Genomic DNA, 24002 nt, shown 5'->3' with positions numbered 1-24002 from the left:
CCTGATTTGGGGGTGGTCACACCTGCGTCTTGTCACCTTCCATCTCAGATGGCAGGTCAGCATCAGAACATGGGAAGCATGCCCTTGAGGAGCGGAGCAGAGGGTTTTCAGGTCCCTGCTGGGAATGCGGGTGTCAGCTCCCACCCTGCAGCTGTGTGTGTATGCGTGTGTGTGTGTTTAGCTCCTGCACCTGGACTGCTTTCCCATTGCCTGATGTTGATGTCACTAGTTTTGACCCAAGCCCTCCTAAAGCTGCCGCCTACCTTTGAAACCAGAGCCCCAGGTCTCAGGTCAGAGGCACCATCCACATGTGGACGTTTGCTTTGCAGCTGGGGGCGGTGGACGGACATCCTCTCCCATGGCCGCTACAAACGCCCGCTCAGTGAGCAGGACGTGGAGACCATCTGCAGGACCATCCTTGTGTACTGCCTCAACCACTACCGGGGGGACGAGAACATCAAGAGCTTCATCTGGGATCTTATCACGCCCACTGCTGATGGCCAGACGCGGGCCCTGGTCAACCATTCCGGTGGGTCTGCACTTCACGCTCGGGGTCCTGGGAGCCTCTGGGGAGCTCGGGAGGTGCCCCAGACCCTGCATGTCCCTGACTCCTGACCCTGACATTGTCACTGGGGTCGTGGACAGTGTCTATTGTTGTTATCATCATGGCTACTCCGGTTCTAGGTTTGTCAGCCCCGGTGCCCAGGGGGAGGAAGGGCAAGAAGGTGAAAGCCCAGAGCTCACACCCAGTGGTACAGGATGCCGACTGGCTGGCCGGCTGCAACCCGGACGCCTTGTTCCAGGAGGACAGTTACAAGAAGCACCTAAAGCACCATTGCAACAAGTACGTCAGGGAGGGCGGGTGTGGGGAGCGGGCAGCCCTTCTGGTTCTTAAACGTACTCAAGTATGCGTATACACTGGATATCCATCAGTAAGACTAGTACACTCTCGTGGCACAGCTTTACTGTTTTTCTTTCTTGCAACATGGTGTCAAGTCACATGGAAGCCTGCCTTTAGAGGACTGATTTTTGGGGGGAGGGGGGCAGTAATAAAGATGCATAAACAGTTTTACTACTTTAACTATTTGTAAGTATACAGTTCATTGGCAATAATTATCTTCAGATTGCTGTGTGCCCATCACCACTGTCTAGACCCCAAACCTTTTCATGGCCCTTAATATAACCTCTGTTCCTATTAAATGATTACTCACCCTCCCTGCCCTCGGCCCTTGACAACACCATCCTACCATCTGTCTCTAAGAATTGGCTTATTCTGGGTATCTCGTTATAGTATTTGCCTTGTTGTAGCTGGTTTATTTTACTGAACATAATGTTTTCAAAGTTCATCCATGTGGTAGCTTCTACCAGAAGCTTGTTCCCTTTTATGGCTGTATAATACTCCATTGTGTGTATAGACCACATTTTGTTCATCCATCCATCGATGGTCACTTGGGTTAATGGATATCTTTGTCTGTTGTGAATGATGGTGCTATGGACATGTGGATAACTGAGTTTTAGCCAATGTGTTTAGAGAATTGTGTTTAGCTTTATATAATCCTGCCTTCAACTGACTGCTTCCTGTGAAGGGGCTGGGGAGTTTAGATGATATTTTTTGCCTTGTGACGCCATGAACAGAGGCGCCAGGTGGACTACAGTCTGTAGGGTCACTAAGAGTTGGATGCAACTGAAGTGACTTAGCACATGAGCGTGCGTGTGCGCGCACACGCACGACTCTTCGGTTGTTGGGCCCATTTTTTCTTACCTGTGAGCTTTAGAATCCTATTCCTCACCTTTATTTCCAGAACCTGATTGTATATAACTGAAGGGAACTGGATCTGAATTACTTTCATTGCTTGGAGCTCTGTGAGCTGCTGACACATTTAACCAGCATCTCCACCTGTGGATGCTTCCCCTCCTCTGAGCGTGTGTTTTCCGTGTCTGGGATTCAGGCAGCACAACCAGTGCACATCTTGCACCTTTCCTGATGTGGGGTGACCTGGGGCAAGCTTCTCATCCTCTTTCAGACTCGCTTTCCTTAGTTGTCAAATAGAGCTTCAATAAATGTCTGTCTCTATATCGTAGCAACAAAAGTCTGAGCACCTATTACTGGCAGCATGCCAAGCGCTTCCTATGGATTTTCTGTTTGAATTGTCTAAGACAAGTCATCTTGCTCTTTTATCCCCCTTTACCAGACAAGGAAACCAAGTCTTGGATACTCAAGGTCCCTCAGCTAGTTGGGGGACACCACCCTTGCTCTCGACCCCCCGCCGCCCCAGCCCATGTCTGAAGCCTGCCTTCCCTCAGGGTTGTCGAAAGCCTCTAGAGAAATAATTTCCTGGAGAATACCTGCTTCTCCTGGGTTTCCCTGACTCATGGTTCTCGTCCCTTTTTAAATGTAATGGTGCTTTCAGAGACCACCTTTGATCACGATTCTTCGATTTTGATTGACAAAGTTTTTCCTTTCTGAGTCTTCAAAACCATTACCTCACACCATCTTGGCACCTCAGGAACCACTGTTACTGTCCTGGCATAGTGGTTCTCCTTAAAGTTCCACCCCACTCATAGCTACTAGAAAACTTCTACTTCTTTGCAGTTTCTGTGAAGTTGGGGTCCATAACCTTACGAGTTCTGGATTCAGACAAACCGTAACTGAAGAGGTTTAGTGTGGGAGCAGGCTTCTGTTCCCAGGCCTCACTGAGACATTGGTTTTTAATTTCCCGCTCTGACGTCAATCACAGACTTCCATAGGGCACCCACCCTGGTTAGTACATGAGCCGTAACTCGTGCTCCTCACATCTTACCTGGGTCTCAAGAGAACTGGCCATGTCTCCACCTCCTCTCTGGGATGAGCAGTCAGAGAGAAAAACGAGACCCAAATTGTGAGATCTCCTGGAAAATACCTGGCCAGTCCTCTTCAAAAGTTTCAAGAGACAAAGACAGGAACTGTCTTGGGTTGAAGGAGATGGAAGGGGTGGGACAGTTCAGTGCACCTGTGGTCCTGACCTGGATGCTCATCCAGAAAACAGACCCTACTGGGACCAGCCACCAGAATGAAGATTAACACTGGGGATTTGAGAGGCGTCCTGACTCACCACATGCAAACCCCTCAGAGTCCGAGGCCACCTTCCATCACCTCGTTATCCTGCCAGGACCCACCATGTATTCCTCAGGGGCACTCAGCTTGCCTGTGTGTGAGTTTAAATTTTTTCCTCTAGAAGAAAGATGACATTCACAGTTACAATAGTTTGTGAAAGTCTCCATCCAGAAAACTAAAACTCCTCATGAGGTAGAAAACCTTATCTTCTCCTGAAGGGAGAGAAACTGCTAGGGTCCCTGCTGCTGCACTGAGGTTTGGTACATGAAAGAAGATCCAGGTAAAGGTGGAGGGTGTGTCCTGGCTGAGCATCCTCTGTGAGGAGACTTGGGCTGCAGACTCTGCTCATGCCGGGCATGGCTGCCCACACTGTCACTTCACTTCTGCAGGTTCAGTGCGGCACAGCCGATTTTTAATCTTATCCAGAGAAAGAAATCTTAATAAAAACCAGTTTTCCAAAAAGATCTCTTACCTTGGAGCACATTCAGGTATTTACAGCTTCATATTTTGCCTGTTGAGAACCCAGCCTGGCCAGGAGGAGCCCCCATGCTGGACAGGCAGGCAGGTGATACAGGGGGTGTCTATGTGTGATCTGGGGTGGGTGGTACATGGGTCGTCTCTGCGTGATCACGGGTAGGTGGTACATAGGGTGTCTGTGTGTGATCCAGGGCAGGTGATACAGGGAGTATCTGTATGTGATCCAGGGCAGGTGTTACACGGGGTGTCTGTGTGTGATCGGGGCAGGTAGTATAGAGGGTGTCTGTGTGATCAGGGGTGGGTGATACAGGGGGTGTCTGTGTCCGATCAGGGGCGGGTGATATAGGGGGTGTCTGTGTGCGATCAGGGGCGGGTGGTGCACAGGATGGCTGTGTGTGATCAGGGCTGGTCTGTCGTGGTGAAGCTACCCCTACTTGCCATTTTGATATGTTCAAAGACAGGGTCTACATCCCTAGAGATAGTACAAAGTGGTGGAGTCAGATGGCCTAATTCAAGTGATCCATGCTTAAAGTGACTCTCTGACTTTGAAGTCTGTCACTTGTCTCCTGTTAGCTTAGGAAATGGAAATCATAACTTGTCCCACTTTGCCCTAGAGTTACTGTGAGGATCAAATAAACTAGCAGCAGTACACGTGACACACGGATTGTGAAGTGTTCTCCAGGAGTGTGATGGGGATCGCACTTGGTTTTGTCTACTCATGGAGAAGGCGGTGGTCTTCAGGTGTCTGTCTTGAATGCACACCAGGACTGGTCCAGGAGATGCTAGACTTGAGAGTTAGGCCTTGAGGGGTTTACCAAGTGGGCTTTATCCAAAGAATTGGTTTTATGCCATTGAGGAAATCCACATGAGATTGAAAATCTGGTTCCTAGAATTCCATGAGTTTTTAAAAACCAATTCTTTGAAAATGACTAAGAACTTCAGCAAACCGGACATACTTTAATCTGCTTTGTGATGTTGTATTATTATTTATTAATCGACAACTTGGGCTTCCAGGTTATGTAAGCTAGAAGGAATAAAACATGTGTACTGCCCCTTAAGGGGTGGCCCGGCGAGGATCCACCCCCGCCACCATCTTCCTTCCTCGGAAGCAAAGTTGTATAATCTGGAAAACCTGACATTCTGTATTGAGGGTTTATTGTCAGGTAGTAAAACCAGATTTTATATCTCGTTTATTCCTACAACTTCTGATGTGCTTCCAAAAATGGTATTAAGGCAGCAGCTGAGGAAATTTTATGAGATAATGAAGCAGAACAGTTACTGAAAGCCATCTGCTCAGTTGTTTACAAACTTGCTTCAATACTTCAGAGGCAGTGGTGGGCTACGTGTCTAAACTTCACAAGCTGCGCTAGGTAGGACTAAATGAAGTGCGCCCGGGCCGGGCTGAGCGCCGGCCCTCCCGTGCAGGGGGCGCGGTTGCCAGGCAGGCCGGTTGGAAGCCAGCAGAAAGCACACGCAGAGGTGATTATGTGGCACCATCTGTCACGCTTCAAGCCTACCATACAGCATGGCTAATCAGCCTTGGCAGGATGATGGATGAACAGCAGCAGCTGCCAAAAGCCACTGTTGGCAAACAGTCCCGAAGTTAAGAACTTCCCCCCACCTCCCCCGTCTCCCTCTCCAGGGTCCTGCTGCGTGTCCGCATGCTCTACTACCTGAGACAAGAAGTGATAGGAGACCAGGCAGAGAAGATTCTGGAGGGCGCCGAGTCCAGGTGGGTACACGCCCGCGTTCCTGCTCGCCGTGACCATCCGGGCGGCCAGAGTCCACATCACAGGGGGCGCACTTCAAACCTCCTACACCCTTAGCGCATCTCCCTTTCTGCATCTCAAATGCAGTGTTGTCCTACCAACCTGGGGACATAAGGAGAATCGGGAGAAGCCTGTTTGTATGTCTGTGTGGACGTACAAAAAGGTGTGAACTAAATGACTGGTATTATGAGGTGACCTTTAAAACGGGGTCCTGTGTGATAAAGGTCACTTCTGGTCCCGGTAGAAGGTGGCCGACTTCCGCCCTTTCCTGCAACCTTTGCTCGCACCGCCCTGGCATCCCCACCCCATTCCACGATACTCAGGTGCTTGTTGTGGGAAGGGGGCGAGTGTCATGCTCCTCACTTAGCATTGCTTTCCAACAGCGGGGTCTATTGTAAATATCATGTCAGTGGTTGTCTTTACAGTGAAGCTGACGTGTGGATACCTGAACCTTTCCACGCGGAAGTCCCCACAGACTGGTGGGATAAGGAAGCAGACAAGTCCCTCCTCATCGGCGTGTTCAAGCACGGTAAGGGGCATCTGCATCAGACCCCATCTTGACCATGTGTCTTTGTCTTTATTTAGAGCTCTCTGCACACTCTTTCCAAAGTCATAATATTAATGAGGCTAGTTCCAAAGGACTCTTGGCGTCTACGGTTTCCCCGCACGAAAAATCTAATATGAACTGTAAATATCAGATGCTGTTTTTGAATGTTTGTTGAGTATTTGAGAAGAAAACATTTCTTCCTTGGCTGTAAATAGAACCCAAACCATATTTGTTTTAATAATAGCCAAGTTGTCCTATAGCTCTTCTGAAACTTTGCTTCCAGCACGACTCCCCTCGCGCACTCTGCCAGCCCATGTCAAAGTGGACGGTGGGCTTAACCTCTGCTATTAATCTGTACAAGTGCCTCCTGGGCTTTGTTCCAAGCAATATTTCACAAATGTCAGTGCCGAGAACCTGCGGCTCCCCTGAGTGGGACGCAGCCTTGTTAACTTTGAAAGGCTGGGGATGCAGAACTGGCATGATATATACAGTGAACGATTCCTGATTATAATCCCGAGTCTCTTGAGGTCGCTGAGGTATTCTCGGCAGCCCAGCCTGACTAAGGGGGAGAATGATGGCTTATAAAACCTTGCATGATTACAGTTTGGCTGGCGGCTCTACAGCAGTTAGGAGCCGGGGTGTTGTCGTACACACCCTAATTGAATTGTGCCGTCCTGCTTGTGTACTGCAGCCGTGTTTTGTGAGCTCAGCCTCAAAAACCATCTTCCCGCAGTGCACTGTTGGGATCTGCCATTTCCCATCTAGTCAACCTGGGCAGTCAAAAAGCAAATTGCAGTTTGAAAACCATAGAGGGAACAGTGTTATCTCACTGACACGCATCATCCTAAACCTGATCAGACAGGTTCATTGGCCTGACGTAGACAGGGATGTTTCAGCCGGCGGTGGACTTCCTGCAGGACCGAAGCCGCTCACAGGGAGGGTGGGCTGGACCACTGTAGAGGTCATGGAAGAACATTACACTGCCTTTTAAATGCCAAGCAAAATTAGATCTTGGGGACAACAGGGTCAGACCTCTTCCCGAGCATCTTGCAGTTACCCTGAACCTGTTTTTTCGTTAGTATTTACTAAGGTCATTCTGATAACATCCGTGAAATGTAATCTGCCTTCCCTCTCCCCCAAATCTGTCCCGGGAGGAGCGTTCCAAGAATGGGCTACCACAGCCTGGTTCGTTTAAATAGGGCATAAACCATCATCTTATAAAGAGACGAACTTAGTGTGAGGCAGCCAGACTGTGGTTCTGTGAGTAACGGGCCTTCGTTGTCTCTGTGTGTGTCCTGTGTGGGCTGGGGGGACGGTGCAGGGTATGAGAAGTACAACTCCATGAGAGCTGACCCCGCACTGTGCTTCCTGGAACGAGTTGGTATGCCCGATGCCAAGGCCATCGCTGCCGAGCAGAGAGGAACAGACATGCTAGCAGATGGCGGTGACGGGTAAGAAGGACACTTTAAAATTTTAATAAACTTTATGTCAGTGTCAGAGTGTCAGATCCACTGGCAGCGTTCAGTCCTTCCACAGCACCACGCACTGACTGCACTGCATCTGATTTGGACTTGAGCGGTGTTTACCAGTATAGTCTGTTTATGTATCATGATGACTATTTAAACACAATATAGGATCTAGATAATCTGCAACTTGTCTTTTTCAAATGATCATGACCCCCCCCACCACCACACCCCACCGCGTGCACACACACCCTCCGCCCCTCACGGCTGCACATTTTAAATACCGACAGAGTCGCTTTGGATGTCAGACTCAGAATTCAAAGCAGCGTGAGGCGGGCTGTTCCTTTTTCTCAGGCTCCCTTCGGTCTCTTGCTAATCAGTGTGATTTAAACATTTTTTAAAAACATTTCATACAGGGGAGAATTTGATCGAGAAGATGAAGACCCGGAATATAAACCAGCCAGAACGCCGTTCAAGGATGAAATAGATGTAAGAACTCGAGTACATTCAGTTTTATGGCCCCAGTAAAATATTATATGCCCGTATAAGACTTACTAAACTTTATAGATAACGGCCATTTCTTTAAAAGACAAAGCAAAATAGAACCCCAAATTAAAATAACTTGTCTTTCTTGCTTTGCTTTTGAGGAATTTGCAAATTCTCCTCCGGAAGATAAGGAAGAGCCCATGGAAATACGCGCCCCAGGTACAACTCTGAAAGCTGGGGGGAGCAGAGCTGAGGAGTGGGACTCAGGCCAGGCCCCAAGGCCAGGCTGCAGCTTCTTCACCAGGGTGGTGTCTCCAAATGCCACTTCATCTACTGCTCTCTGTTGTGAAGAATTATAACTCCTGCTGATTCTTGGTTAATCATTATGTTCAATCTCTTTGATAAAATAACTGTTTTTTTGGACAAAGACAATTTATGTATTTATGATTTATATCAGTTAATGAAAGCTCTTAAGCATCTTCAGAAACATAGCTCATGGAAGCAGGAAATTTGTTAAATATCTGAAATACTGCCAGTTTATTGAGACTACTACCCTACTTTTTCCCTAATGTAAAATCATTAGGTAACAATTATATGATTGTTTTTTATGTTCAAGATTATTGTATTGGATTATCACCATGTAGTTTGTGGCACAAAGTATGTTTCTTTATGTATGGTTGATATATGAACTTGGCTTTTTTTTTTTTCCCCCCGTAAGGAGTTGAGAAAGAATGGTTTGTAAGTTCCATACTAATATGAAACTTCCATACTTCCTTAGTAGTAGTGTTAGTCACTCAGCTTTGTCTAACTCTTTGGGCACCATGTACTGGACTGTAGCCCACCAGGCTCCTCTGTCCATGGGATTCTCCAGGCAAGAATACTGGAATGGGTTGCCATTCCCTTTTCCGGGGGATCTTCCTGACCCAGGGATTGAACCCAGGTCTCCTTCATTGCAGGCAGATTCTTTACCATCTGGGCTACAGGGAAGTATTAAGAGAGCACCAGGATGATTTTTCCCAGGCTATCATTTGAATGTTAGCAAGTCATCCTGTTTGGATGGGAAACCCTGTGTATGGCAACGGTCATAGCTACACATTCAGGAATGTTCTCCCCACCTCCCCAGGCAAGCACAGCGAGGGCAGCGGCGAGCTAGGCCAGCTGTACTGGCCCAGCACCTCCACGCTGACCACCCGGCTACGCAGGCTCATCACCGCCTACCAGCGCAGCTACAAGCGGCAGCAGATGCGGCAGGAGGCGCTGATGAAGACAGACCGGCGGAGGCGGCGGCCCCGCGAGGAAGTGCGGGCCCTGGAAGCCGAAAGGGAGGCCATCATATCGGAGAAGCGGCAGAAGTGAGCGTCTTAGGGTTTCCTCAGCCCCTGGTACCTTCCTTTCTCCTCCGCTCTTCCTGGCCTGCGGAGGCAGGAATCACATCCAAGAGGATGGCTATCAAACCCACCCCCCTCATCTCCCCTCCCCAAACCCAAAACAAAACAAAGCAAAAAAAAAAAAAAAAAAAAAATAAGCCAAGCACTGTGGATTCAGTTTACAGGAGAAGCAGTAGTAACCTTTAAGCCTTTTTACTCAGGTACCAGTCCACAGCTAAGATCTCCTCTCTGACAGGTGGACGAGGCGGGAGGAGGCGGACTTTTACCGCGTGGTGTCCACATTCGGGGTCATTTTTGACCCCGTGAAGCAGCAGTTCGACTGGAACCAGTTCCGAGCCTTTGCCAGGCTCGACAAGAAGTCCGATGAGAGTCTGGAGAAGTACTTCAGCTGCTTTGTGGCCATGTGCCGGCGGGTGTGTCGCATGCCTGCCAAGCCGGATGACGGTAGGTCCCTGGGGACGCGGAGGGGCAGGAGGTTCCCCGGGGATGCCGGTGGTGTGGGGATGGGAGCCCGGAAGGGGCTGAAGGTTCCCCAGGGATGCGGTCCGTGCGTGGACAGCCTGGGATGGGAGAGGCTGGGCGGGCTCGGGGACCTCCCGCTGCTCCCCTGATATGGGGTGACACGCGGTCTTCCCGCGCAGAGCCGCCAGACCTGTCGTCTGCCATCGAGCCCATCACCGAGGAGCGCGCCTCCCGCACGCTGTACCGCATCGAGCTGCTGCGCAGGATCCGCGAGCAGGTGCTGCACCACCCCCAGCTGGCTGAACGGCTCAAGCTCTGCCAACCCAGCCTGGACCTGCCCGAGTGGTGGGAGTGCGGCCGGCACGACCGGGACCTGCTGGTGGGCGCCGCCAAGCACGGGGTCAGCCGCACCGACTACCACATCCTCAACGACCCCGAGCTCTCCTTCCTGGATGCTCACAAGAACTTCGCCCAGGCCCGGGGGGCGGGGGGCGCCCCTGCCCTGAACCCTCTGGCCCTGGGCTTTGGCCAGACCCCCGCCGCCACCCCGGCTGCCCCGGGTCAGGAGGACAAGGCGGGGGCAGCCGAGGCCAAGGCCAGGGAGGCTTCGGAGAAGCCCGAGGGGAAGGAGGAGGAGGAGGCCGAGGGCGGCGGGAAGGACCAGAGGCAGGACCGCGAGGCGGAGCCGGGGGCTGGGAAGAACGAGCCCAGAGGGGTGGAGGTCGGTGCGGACTCCGGGCCCAAGTCCATTTCTGAGAAGGGTTCTGAGGAGGACGAAGAGGAAAAGCTGGAAGATGATGACAAGTCGGAAGAGTCTTCCCAGCCTGAAGGTAAGACCTGACTGACCCTCAGGCCTCTCTTGGCCCCACCCCAGCGGCTTTCTGCATGTCATGTGACCCCTGTCCTCTTTGGGTTTTTAAAGGGTAATGAGTGTACATTTTCATTAGGATGGTATTGGGTAATGCTTAGATGTGTGTTTTGCCCTGCTATGACCTGTGAACGCGCTATTTCGAACAACTTCTCAGAAGGAAGGTTTTACAAGCAATAACAATTTTAAGGCAGATGATGCTTAATTTAATTTTCGTTCAGAAATAAAGAGTGGGAGTAGAATCTAGGAAGAACCAGTTGTCTTCCTAAGTCCCAGGTAGGTTGCCATACCTGCCACGAAACAAAAATAAAGCATGTGCTATACTTTTCTGCCTGAGCTTCAGCTCGGAATCGTGGCCAACATGTTAGTCTTCTTTCTGGTGGAGGAGCAGAGGGTCCTGTGGGTCAGAGGCTTGACTGTCACCACCCTCCCCTGAGACTTGTCTGCAACAGGATGCCCTCCGACTAGTGACATAGCCCCCCAAGCCTCCACTTCCTCATCTGTTAAACGGGAGTAACACCGGCTATGAGAAAGGGCCCTTTGCAAGCTTTGAGTGACAGGATTTGCAAAATGCCTGATACCATTCTAGCCACAGTAGGTACCAGATACAGAGGAGCTCATCAGCATTCAGATATTAAATCACTTCCTTTTCAGAAAGATTCTGGTTGTGGGTGATGCACATTAACTCATTTCTCAGCAGGTGCTGTCTCTAGAGGGAAGAATTTTGATGAAGAGAGCAATGCTTCCATGAGCACTGCTAGGGATGAGACCCGGGATGGATTCTACATGGAGGATGGTGACCCATCCGTAGCTCAGCTCCTTCATGAAAGGACGTTTGCCTTCTCATTTTGGCCTAAGGTTGGTGGGATTTTGTTATTATTTGGTGACCAAAATAGTAAATGGGGTGAAGGAAATCATCCTAGCTTGATTTTTCAAATAATTTTCAGGTAAACTTTGACTAAGTATATGAAGATTCTATGCTAGATTTTTTGTTGTCTTATAAAAGAATGATCTGGAAAAGTGCAAAGAAACAAATTCTGTAGAATGCTTTCATATAGCGTAGGAAAGGTGACAGGAAGCAATGAAAGTAAGAATAAAGAACTGTTTATAGGGCTCTTTGGTTCCTTGAAGTCTTTTAGGTTATTTGTCTAGTACAGTCTATGGATTATTGCTTCAAAAGACTCACCCATTGACAAAATCAAATGTGTGGATTTTTTTGAAAAAAACTTTTTTTTATTGTAAAAAACACACCGTGAAATTTACAGTCTTCACCATTCTTTAAGTGTGCAGTTGGGTAGTGTTAAATATATTCATATATTCACATCATATATATATATATTTGTGCTATAAAAGGGATCTCCAGGACTTTTGTATCTTGCTAGATTGAGACTCTATACCCATTATCCAACTCCCCTCCCTCACTGCCCCTAGATAACCACTATACTACTCTCCGTTTCTGTGAACTTGACATACCTCACATAGGTAGAATCATACAGTACTTGTTCTTTTGTGACTGGCTTATTTTACTTAGTATGATGTCCTCAAGGTCCATCTTTGTGAAAGCATGTAACAGAATTTCCTTCCTCTTTAAGGCTGAATAATATTCCCTTGTGTGTCTGTACCATATTTTCCTTATCTGTCTGTCCATCGCTGGGACATTTGGCTTCCTTCCTTCTCTTGGCTTATCATGGTGCTGCTGTAAATGGGAATGTACTAATATCTCATTGAGACCCGGCTTGCATTTTTGTTTTGGTACATACATACAAGTGGTGTTGCTGGATCATACGATAGTTCTGTGTTTTTTTTTGAGGAACCTCTGTACTGTTTTCCACAGCAGTTGTACCATTTTGCAGTCCCAACAACAGTGCTCAAGGGAATATGTGTGGACTTTTAAAATTATGTTTTGTTTTGTTTTTAATATCCTGAAGCAGAACTTTCAGATCTAAGACAGCTTCCTATATATATTTTGAATACTGTAATCTTCTGAACTGGGGAGAGGGTGGGCTGCTGACCCATTTGCTCAAATACATTATGAGATAATCACAAATGTAGTTATCTGTAACCAAAAGCAAAGTGGAAATTACTCTTTTGGCTAACTAGTATAATTTTATAATAAATCTCTGTGTAATTTGGGTCTGTTTTTCAGGGTGGGGAAATAATCTTCCTAATCACCATAACAGGGCTGTCTGGTTTAAGACAGACAACACACAAAAAAAGGTTTCTATGGACTCATCCCCAGGCTGGTCTCACATAGTGTCTGTTTGGAAAGAAACAATGTGAAATTTTTAACTGAAGACAGTACTATCTGCTATGTTGCTCCCGCCCCCTGTGGCCCCACTTCCCTTATCTCCCTGGTTTTGCTCATCTCCCTTACTGAGTTTAGAAGGGAACTTCCCAGATCAGCCAGAAGGCCCCTAGTAGCAGGCCCTTTTAATCTGTGGAAACTGGGTCTAAGAGCTGTAATTAGAAATTTTTAACGTCCACGCTTCAGTGAAACTTGAAGTGATAATAGGTAGAGGATGCAAATCGACACTCATTAGGTGTTCCTAGGTTGTTGCCCATTCGTAATGCTGAACTTTATTAATAGTGACGCTAATGATGTCCCACTTCCTGGGACAGGCTGCAGTCCAGCCCGAGGACTGCAGCACCAGCGCATGATGAGGTCTGAGTGCAGGCTTCCATCCATGGTCACCTACCGACACACACCAACAATCTGTAGCATGAACAGCAGTGACTTAAACACAGGGACATTTTAGAGGCAGTGGTTATGTAATGCCCTCTCATTTATGCACCTCAGTGATCATAACTGAGAAACACTGAGTGGTCTATGTTGTGGCCACCTTTGGACCTCGCAGCAGACTAAAGCGGTTCTAGTGGGTTTGGTTTCTCCCCTCGCTTTGCTTTCTGCTTGCTTTTAAGCCTTTTCCGCTCTTTGGCGTCTCGGTGGGTGTATCCATCTCATCATTTTCACCAGGTCTTTGTTATGGTTTCGTGTGACTTTTCTTCTCTCTCTAGGACCGAGTAATGATAAACCGATTAGACAACATCTGTGAAGCAGTGTTGAAAGGCAAATGGCCGGTAAATAGGCGCCAGATGTTTGATTTCCAAGGCCTCATCCCCAGCTACACATCCCCCACTACCGACAGTCCCCTGCAGAAGAGGGGCCTGGCCGAGCTCTCCACCGTGGGCCAGGCCAGCGTCAGCGGGAGCGAGGAACTCACTGCCTCCCCTCAGCTGTCCAAGGTCAGTAAGCACACCCTGCCCTGGCGGCCTAGAGATAAGCCCCCCTGACTCAGTTCGGAAGCTGGTGTTGGCCGGTCCCATTTGAAATAAGAAGGCTGCTCTGGCCTCAGATGTTGAATTCCTTAAACTTTGCATCCCTGGTTTCCGCTGTGTGGCAGGTGCAGGCTGGGCTCACTGTTTCTGTGGGGATTTTTCAACAGGAAGATGCCCTCAACCTCTCCGTGCCTCGCCAGCGGAGGAGGAGAAGGAGGAAGATCGAAATCGAGGCCGAAAGAGCTGCCAAAAGGCGAAACCTCATGGAGATGGTGGCGCAGCTGCGGGGGTCTCAGGTGGTCTCGGAGAACGGACAAGAGAAAGTGGTCGATTTATCAAAGGCCTCAAGAGAGGCAGCAAGCTCTACCTCAAACTTTTCATCTCTCACTTCAAAGTTGATCTTGCCCAACGTCTCCACGCCGGTGTCTGATGCCTTTAAGACTCAGATGGAGCTGCTCCAGGCGGGCCTGTCCCGCACACCCACCAGACATCTGCTCAATGGCTCCCTCGTGGACGGAGAGCCCCCCATGAAGCGGAGGCGGGGAAGGAGGAAAAACGTGGAGGGCCTCGACCTGCTGTTTATGAGCCACAAACGGACATCACTGAGTGCAGTAAGTCCAGGGGCTGGTGCCCCCCCTACTCCCACTCACGTGCCCACACTGGCAGCCAGGTCCTGGCTCTGCTGCCCAGGCCGGGGCATGTGCCTCTCGGTGATGTGGTGTGAAAGCCGCTTCTCCCACCAAAGGAGCCACAGTGGACAGAGCCGTGGTTCTGAGCCGGAATATTGTGCTAAGCATTGGCACAGATCACTCAGCCTGAACCACGTGTAGCTTGAGGATTTATTCTTCCCAAGGTCCTAATGTATTGATTACTCTTGGCAGACTAGCCCCAAACAAACACGTGTTCTTCTGAGCCTATAACCTGTGAGCCTCGAGATGGAAACACTTCTGCTCTTAGAAGTATCAATATGTTTGGGGCCCAGCATTTGTTAGATTTGTTCGGCTTCAGACTGAAGATTTGTGTTCATATGCAAAGCTATTGATTGCAAATTCTCCCACCCACCTCTGTAAATGGGTATTTTAACAATCTCAACTGAATTGAGGTCTGTGCTAGTTTAGGTTTGTAGGAAATATATGTGTCAGTGGATTTTGACATTTACTTCTTCAATTCAAAGGAAATGAGTGCAGTGGAATCAAAATAGCTCTGTGCCCTGATCCGTCTCAACTGCTCACCTAAAACTGTGCCACCCCATTAAGAATGAGAGAGTTTCTCCCAGGAACCAGATTACATGAAGGAAGTCCCCTCTAAAGCACTGAGACTGGTACAAGGCACCAAAATAGCAACCTGCTCCAATATTCTTGTCTGGGAAGTCCCGTGAATAGAGGAGCCTACAGGGATACAGCCCATAGGGTCACATAAGAGTCAGACATGACTTAGAGATTAAACGGCAACAGCACAGTGAGTGCAGCGGTGCCTGATAAGCCAGCATACGCCCATCCCCTGGGCGATAGACACAGTTTAAGAAACGCCAAGGGGCGAAGTTTGTTTAAGTATGTTTTTCCTTATTTCATCCCTATTATTATTTCTCCATTTTTGAGTTCTTGAATTTAAGAGAAGCTTAATAACCTAAAAGAGAGGGAGACATGGTGGAGTTAGGGTCTTGAAGTGACAAACAAGCTTCCATTGAAACTTGTCCCCTAGTTGGGTCTGATTCTGGAGCAGGAAATAGCCACCCACTGCAGTATTCTTGCCTGGGAAATCCTATTGTCAGAAGAGCCTGGCGGGCTACAGTCCATAGGGTCACAAAGAGTAGACACAATTCAAGTGAGCTAGCCATGGGTCTGAGTTTCAGAAGCATCCAGGTGGTTAAAAGGTAATTTATTTTCAAAACTTATTGCAAATGTACCAGTCATAGTAATGGTCACCTTTGTGGATCATGTGATTTACTTTTAAAATCTTTTACAAATACACCTTACAGTGTATCAATTTTGACTAGTTGTTCCCCAAGTGAAAGAAACACCATTGCTAGGTATGTGGTCCACTGCTGGGAACCCACCCTAATGCTTTGACAGGTTTTATTCACTGAAAATCCTTTCTCCGGGAACATCAACAAATCATCTTTCCATTTGAATTTCATTTTGTGGACCCAGCATCAGGAATTAGCAATTACAATTTCCTATTGTAATTATAAACCCCATATTGGACTTATGACTGACTTGATTCATTCACATATTTTAAGCTATCTCTAAGAGTTTATTTTTTTTTCCTAAAGTCCTATTAGCAACCTGGCTCAAAACTCTTAGCAGATATTAGAGAATATATGTTTATTTTAATTATTTTTTACTTTCAAATGTTGGAATTTCACAATTCCTCATTTGGTATTATAGAGGATTTTGTGGGAACACATAAAACAGAAAGAGAATGGATCTATAAATAAACTGGGTAGTGAAGAGCTATAGAGGTCAGCAAGGTTACTTGTGTGGAATGAGACAAATCCTAAAGTCTCATGTTGGCATCATCCTGGAGATCACTTTGCACCTGTGAAAAGTAAGAGTGCAGCCATTCTGCATTCAGCAGCATTGTGGGAGTCAGCCATGCCCTGTGCCAGGTACTGGGATGCAGAGAATAAAAGCCTGACAGGTGCTTACACCAGAGAACTCAGTGTTTAAGATGGGTGACAGATAAATAACAACCTTTCACTGTTGTGAGGCACCCCTGGGGTATTTTGAGAACCCAAAGGAAGAATGGGAATGGAAGGAGGAGAATATGGGCAGAAACAGGTGGGAAAGTTTCCCTAGAGGTGGTCATACCTCGGTTAAATTTTGCAGGTTGTGTGGAAGTAAGTCATTTGAAAAGAGGAGTCTGGGAGAGCATGTGCAAAGGGACCATGGCCAGGGAGAGCCCATTGTGTCCAATGAACTGAAAGTTACTGGCCAGGGAGTTTGATGAGGAGGCAGCTTCAGCAGAGAGGAGCTTGGGCACAAGGTGGGATGTAAATCACAGAGGGCTTTGGTAGCCGAGCTAAAGAACTTGGATTTTATCCTGAAGGTGATGGGAATTCAATTATAAAATTAGCTTAACTAGGGGAAGTGATGTGATATAATCTTTGAACTAGGAAGGTGCATTTCAGCAAATTGCCTCCTGTCTAACAAGAGTGGAAACTGGATTAAAGAGGGCGGAAGTAGAATCAAGAGGGGCCATTTAGGAGTACTGCAGTGATGCAGGGGGCCAGTGACGGAGACCTGAACGAAAGCGGGAGCAGCATGGCTAGACAGATGGGCCTCTTGAACAATGTCTGCAGGTTGAAATGCAGAGTTTGAGGACCAGTGGCTGGGCGATAGTCAGGTCTTGGCTTCAACTAGTTTATCTTTCAAGTGTTGCCACACATGCCTGATATGAAATATTGTACTACCAACAAAATTGTGCTGACCACAGAATGCCAAAAAGCTACACATGAACTGGCTTTTGGAAAATTCTGTGAATTATAATTTCTATAATTTCTTTATTTTTTTCACTGCACTGTGTGGCATGTGAAATCTTAGTTTCCCAACCAGGGATTTGAACTCGTGCCGCCTGCATTGGAAGTCTTAACCACTGGACCTGCAGGGAAGTCCCCTAATTTTCATTTCTTTAATGACACTCTCCAGGGATCCCCAAGAAGGACTGAGAGGCTACCCACCCCTTCAGGCATACCAGGCTCAGACTCCACTGCCTGTGTCGTGTTCCTAGTGGGTCTCAAACATGGAGCAGAGATGGACTGTGAATTTTCTACCTTATTACTAATTGTACAGTGTGAAGAATAAGTTACATCTTCTGATTTAATTGCTGGTCCCAAACTGCCACTGTCAAGTAGCCTTTTTCCCTTTTGAGACCCACCCCTCTAGGCTGCTGTTTTCTTGGGCTAGAATGCAGTCAGGACCGCTCTCTCCACTCAAGAATTGAGACCATTTTCTTTCTGCAGGAGGATGCTGAAGTGACCAAAGCTTTTGAAGAGGATATAGAGACCCCACCTACAAGAAACATTCCTTCTCCTGGACACCTGGACCCAGACACACGGATCCCTGTTATAAATCTCGAAGATGGGACGAGGCTGGTGGGGGAGGAGGCGCCTAAAAATAAGGATTTAGTTGAATGGCTGAAGCTACATCCCACTTACACTGTTGATATGCCAAGTTATGTACCAGTGAGTATCACTGAGCAGAGACTTGTTGGGGGGAACTCTTGCCCGGTCTGTCCTTTTCCTTCTCCCGTACAACATGGAAATCCCTGGTCCCTCAACCTGTCTCGTCAGTGTGAACATTTTCCAGCTTTCATCACTCTGTATTCTATATTAGGGGTTTTCCTGGTGGCCCAAGTGGTAAAGAATCTGCCTGCCAACTCAGGAGATGCGGGTTCGATCCTCTGGATCGTTCGGACGATCCCCTGGAGAAGGGAATGGCAACCCATTCCAGCATTCTTGCCTGGGAAATCCCATGGACAGAGGAGCCTGGCGGGTTGCACTCCATGAGGTCACAAAAGAGTCGGACATGGCTTAGTGACTAAAGAAAAACATCAAAAATTCCACATTAGAGAAACTAACTTCAGGTCTGTCCAGTGTGAAGAGCAGCCTTGTAGCTATTTGAAGACGCCTGGTGGGCTGCCGTCTATGGGGTCGCACAGAGTTGGACACAACTGAAGCAATTTAGCAGTAGCAGTACACATTTCCTTGTTTTTTCCTTCTCCCACCAAATAGATGTGATTTTTTTCCATTACTCTTCACATGGTGTGGTTTCCAGGTGGTCCCGTTAATAGAAAAACACACCCCCCTCCCCCAACCAACACACTTTAATTGGTCTCTGGACTGGATCTGCCCAGCAAAGAATATTAGGAAGCTGTTCCAGAAGAGATCTGAGCAGCTAATGCAGCCTGAGGCTTTATTGGCGTCTTTCTTAAACAACTAACACTCATGCCATTTATTAACCATCAGACAGGAACCCTAGATGATTTGTCACTTAAACTGCTTGCTAGCTTTAAACAGTGCACGTTTTATGTCTTATACTTATGTGATTGAATTTTTTCAAACTTAAGTGTGGGAGTTTGCATTTTATCTTGGTGAGTTCCTGCTACTCAGAATGCACCCTCGTGCATAGACTCTTTTATCCCTTGGGCTGTTTCTCCTTGTGCACAGTCTCATGGCGTAGACATGAGATCATCTCTGTATCCATTCACGTCATCGAGTAGAGATTAGCAAAGGAGCTAGAGAAAGTTTCCTTTTAAAATACCATGACTCAGTGAAACATTTGAAGACAAGACTTGAAGCAGGTTATTGAGAGATGAGAAGAAAAGCATATTCTCAGCTTTCAAGTTTGTTCTTTTAAGTACAGGAGAAGGAGAATAGTTTTTCCTTTCAAAGAAAACTGGAGTTTCTGATCCTTAAAATGATTCTTGACCATAGTAGTTAAAAATGGCCTGACTGTTCTGCTTGTCGTCCATATAGGAAAGAATAAGTATTAACTATGGTTTTACTAAATACAATTTGTTTTGTATTTTTTTTGCAGAAGAACGCAGATGTGCTGTTTTCCTCATTTCAGAAACCGAAACAGAAGCGACACAGATGTCGAAACCCTAATAAATTGGATATAAACACTTTGACGGGAGAAGAAAGGGTGCCTGTCGTGAACAAACGAAATGGGAAGAAGGTAAACACTAGGAAAGAGAATTGATCTCTCTGGGATGTCTTTTCCCAGAAAGAAATGTTTTATTCCAACCTCTTTTATAGGTTCATATTTCTTCCAGAATACATGTGATGTGTGTATGTATCTGTGTAGATGCACAAATGGGGGGGGAGGGGAGGGAAGAACTTGTCAGTTTCTAAGTCACTTTCTAAATGCCTCTCCCCAGATGGGTGGAGCTATGGCGCCTCCGATGAAGGATCTGCCCCGGTGGCTGGAAGAAAACCCTGAGTTTGCAGTGGCCCCAGACTGGACGGACATAGTCAAGCAGTCTGTAAGTACAGATTCTGCCTCTCTGTCCAGGAAGGTATCTGTACAAAATTGTTTTCCTGAATTTTTCTTTATTTTCTGCTGGTCATTAATTATTCAATGATAATTAATTCTTGGCTTAAAAGAATCGCCACAGTACATCATTTCCATAGATCATTAATACATCATCATTCCTTGTATCCATATGTCATTAATCCAAAGTGGATTAATTTGACAGCTATGATTTAAAGGACTGTATAGAAATACACACTCATAGTCTTAGAGGCAGATTTACTCCAGGGAGAAAGGCCCCAGGTAAACCTGGTTAACAGCATCGGTGGAATGGAATTTATGGTGGTTGAGATCCTTAACTGTGATTTCTGGTTTAAAGATAAACAAATGAAAAATACAGCAATTCTGCCTAGACATTTATTTCACTATTTCTTTTTGCAACTAATTTGTTAATAAAGTCTTGATTCTTTTTGTTTGTCCAAAGTATATAGTAAAAGTGCTTATTTTTCTTTTGGTGAACAGTTCTATTCATCTTCACATGTGGACAGTTTCTTGAATGACCACCGTAATCATAAGAATATAAATAGTTGCATCACTGCCCCAAATTCCCTTGTATTATTCCCTGTCTCCACCCCCAGCCCAGGGCACCTGCTCCTTGATCTGTTCTCCATTCCTAGAGTTTTGTCTTTTTTGAGAATGTCACGTATACAGAAGTGTAAATTATATAACCTTTTTGAGATAGCTTCCTTCACTCATCATACTGAAATTCATCCAAGTGGTTACATGTGTCAGAAATTTCACTGCTGATACACTCCTGTGCGTGGATATAACCCTGAGTGTGGTTCCCTATCACCCATGGAAGGACTCTGGGCTGTTTTCAGACTGTGACAGTTACAAGCAGAACTGCCGTAAACACCTGGTACACGTTTTGGTGTGAAGATGAGTTTTTGTTTCTCCAGGATAAATACTAAAGTATTACTTGAAAGTGAAAAGTGTTAATCACTCAATCGTGTCCAACTCTTTGTGACCCCATGGACTGTAGCCCACCTGGCTCCTCTGTCCATGGGATTTCCCAGGCAAGAATACTGGAGTAGGTAGCCATTTCCTTTTCCTGACCAAGGGGTCGAACCCACATCTCCTGCAATGACAGGTGAATTCTTTACCACTGAGCCACCAGGGAAACCCCCACTGTTAGAGTAACCTTTAACATTTTTTTTTCCCTGCAATTCAGCATAATCTGATAAGCTGTATAATGCTAAAAGAGAGAAGCTTTGTTTTCATAGGTTCTATCCTTGAGCTTTTTGAATGGGAATAATTTGCTTGTGTATTTCCATTCAGTGTTCAGTTCATCACAAAGGCCCAGGTGGAAATGAGGTTTTGTCCCGCAACCTTGACAGCCCGTGTTTGCCTCTCCCTTCCCTCCAGGGCTTCGTTCCCGAGTCAATGTTTGACCGGCTTCTCACTGGACCTGTAGTGCGGGGAGAAGGGGCGAGCCGGCGCGGACGGAGGCCCAAGAGTGAAATCGCCCGGGCTGCTGCGGCCGCCGCGGCCGTGGCCTCCACGTCGGGGATCAATCCGCTGCTGGTAAACAGCCTGTTTGCGGGGATGGACCTGACGAGCCTGCAGAACCTCCAAAGCCTCCAGTCGCTCCAGCTGGCGGGCCTCATGGGTTTCCCTCCGGGATTGGCCACGGCTGCGGCAGCCGGAGGCGACACTAAGAACCCGGCGGCCGTGCTGCCCTTGATGCTGCCGGGCGTGGCTGGGCTGCCCAGCATGTTCGGGCTCGGGGGGCTGCTCAACGCCCCGCTGTCCGCCGCCGCTGGGAGCCCCGCGGCCACGGCCGGCCCCGCGGATCCTGAGGACGGTGCGTCCAGGGCGGAGGAGAAGGGCGGCGAGCACGAGGACGAGAGCAAGGACCTGGAGAAAAGCACAGACGGCGCCCCGGGCCCGGACTCCGCGAACGGATCAGTGGGTGCTGCTACCGGCCCGGCCGGCCTGCCCTCCAACCCGCTGGCCTTCAACCCCTTCCTGCTGTCCACCATGGCCCCCGGCCTCTTCTACCCGTCCATGTTTCTACCTCCAGGACTGGGGGGATTGACGCTGCCCGGCTTCCCCGCGCTCGCGGGGCTCCAGGGCGCCGTGGGCGCCGGCGAAGACAAGGCCCCCGACAAAGCCGAGGGGGCCACCTTTCAGGAAGAGGAGCCCCTCGAGGGCAGCGACGCCGAGGAGAGCCTGGACAAGACGGCCGAGTCCTCCGTCCTGGAAGACGAGATCGCCCAGGGCGAAGAGCTGGACTCCCTCGATGGTGGGGACGAAATAGAAAACAATGAAAATGACGAATAACCAGTACCAGTTTCCAGTTAAAGTGTTTAAAAACTTTTGACAAGTGGTAGTCCTACTGTTTACACTCACAGTTAATGTTCATACCTAGTTTTATAAGCTGTTCTGTAACATAGTGTAGCAAAAGAAAGAAAAAAGTCCCAAGTCATGTTATACAGGTGTGTCAAAAGGTATCTTGGTCATTAAGTATTGTGCAGTGCATTATTTATTATCCCTAGAAGAGAAGAAATTTGAGAGGTGATCCTGTCTTTTTAAGGAAACTTACATAATGCTCTGCTTCTTTTTTTTTTCTTCCCTTGTTCTCTTACTTTTTCTTTTGGTACCATTGGTATTATAATAAAGAGCAATTTGTAACTGAGTGGCACTCGTGGAAGGAAGTGCTGCTCAAAGGAAGTATGAAGTTATATATTTAATTTTTTAATTTTTTTTTTTGCTGTGAAGGTCAAGATGAAATTTACCATACATATCATACTTGCTCATTTATTTCCCTTTATGACTGTATGGGGGGGGGGTTCCCACACTCACACATCACACACATCCATACACTCTGACAATCTCCACCTTAGTGTGACCGTCTCTGTCCCGAGGCGCAGCAATAATAAGGCAGCTGTTGAATGTGAAGGGTCCCTTTGGAAATTAACCTACTGGGAGGGTTCTTGCCAGACAGAACTGCAGTTCCATTGTCTCGTGGTCTTGTAATGCACTGGTATAAACAAAATAAATAGATGAAATTAATAAAGAGTGAAAGAAGAGAGAATCAGGTACCTTTTTTAAATTAAAGGACTTTGTTACTTTAGCCACAAAGCTAAAACAGCGTTACCTCAGCTCTAAACTAGCCTTGAAGTTTACAAACATGACTTTGTAAATGTATTGTTTTTCTTTGTTGTGATGTCCTTTTATTTTTTTTCTTTGAAAACTGCTATCATGTAAGATAAAATGTAAATTGCTGCCAACTGTAGTAATGATGCTTTTAATAAAAGTGACCCATGATATACAGAGATGTAATTATAGAATGTAGTAGGGTAGGGGAACTGGTGTTCACTCTATTTTTTGTATTCGCAATAGATGCAAATACAGCATTCTGGCCTTTGTACAGTTTCTTGATATACCCTCCTATACCAGATTAGCTCTTGGTAATTGTCGTCAGACTAGATGAGAAGAAAAACCTTCAATTGCCTTTACATAATTCCACTCCAGATATCTCAACAGAACCATACGCAAAAACCTCCCATTATGCCCTCAAAAAGGCATCCAAGACTGAGAACACTTAAACACGTGTGCAGCATCTGATTATGTGGTACACCGAGGAACAAAAGGGCAAAAGAAAAATGAGGCTTTTAATAGGCACGGTATCTGGGTCATTTATCCCCAGTTAATGGGTAGAAAAACACAAGGTGGGGGGTCGGTAAGGGACGCAGAGGCAAGCTCTCCAGTGTGTCCTGCGGACCCAGGCTGCGAGCCAGGGCGGTGGAGAGCCACGTGGAATGAACACGGACGCGTTTAAGCAAGTGCATGCGAGCGTGCGCAGGTATCTTGATAGGTACGCACACGCATGCATGGGGCTCTCGCACGCATGGGGCCTGGGAGCTGCTGATTGGTGCACCTCTGTACGACCTTTGATATTTCAGGTAAACCAAGGTTTGAGAGCCACTGTTTTCATCTTGTTATGTCACTTGAGCAAACACAAAGCCCCTTGTCCTTGCCATTAAAAAGCAGAGGAAGAGCGAGTGGAGTTGGTGAGCACGTGGCGTTGGTCTGCGGGTAGCTTCTCTCCACCCCTTCCCCCAGGACGCACACGGCCCATCCCCCGCCCCACGTGGCACGGGACAGACTGTCCCAGTTCCTTTTAGACAATGAGGT

The 24002-nt window shown here is 47.4% G+C and overlaps 1 protein-coding gene across 4 annotated transcripts in view; it reads left to right on the top strand.

The window, feature by feature from the left end:
- CHD7 (chromodomain helicase DNA binding protein 7) overlaps positions 1–23138 on the top strand; it is a 194147-nt gene extending 171009 nt beyond the window's left edge. The window contains exons 22-38 of one of the 4 annotated variants that reach the window (XM_081504339.1): positions 330–529; positions 685–844; positions 5214–5303; positions 5766–5869; positions 7209–7338; positions 7767–7839; positions 7998–8055; positions 8960–9188; positions 9460–9668; positions 9866–10516; positions 11255–11412; positions 13570–13797; positions 13998–14441; positions 17792–18013; positions 19401–19508; positions 19711–19815; positions 21228–23138. In XM_081504339.1, the coding sequence (XP_081360465.1) occupies positions 330–529; positions 685–844; positions 5214–5303; positions 5766–5869; positions 7209–7338; positions 7767–7839; positions 7998–8055; positions 8960–9188; positions 9460–9668; positions 9866–10516; positions 11255–11412; positions 13570–13797; positions 13998–14441; positions 17792–18013; positions 19401–19508; positions 19711–19815; positions 21228–22145 (4087 nt within the window). In that variant the 3' untranslated portion in view covers positions 22146–23138. Of the gene's footprint in view, positions 1–329; positions 530–684; positions 845–5213; positions 5304–5765; positions 5870–7208; positions 7339–7766; positions 7840–7997; positions 8056–8959; positions 9189–9459; positions 9669–9865; positions 10517–11251; positions 11413–13569; positions 13798–13997; positions 14442–17791; positions 18014–19367; positions 19509–19710; positions 19816–21227 lie in introns of all 4 variants that reach the window. The other 3 variants (XM_081504337.1, XM_081504338.1, XM_081504336.1) reach the window with 3 other exon arrangements.
- The last annotated feature ends 864 nt before the right edge of the window (positions 23139–24002 follow it).

Source organism: Giraffa tippelskirchi, chromosome 6 (assembly GCF_054371585.1).
Source record: "Giraffa tippelskirchi isolate mGirTip1 chromosome 6, T2T-mGirTip1v1.2.pri, whole genome shotgun sequence".
Classification (NCBI taxonomy): Eukaryota; Metazoa; Chordata; class Mammalia; order Artiodactyla; family Giraffidae; genus Giraffa; species Giraffa tippelskirchi.
The sequence above is the reverse complement of the archived record's forward strand: the minus strand, read 5'-3'. Positions and strand labels throughout refer to the sequence as shown.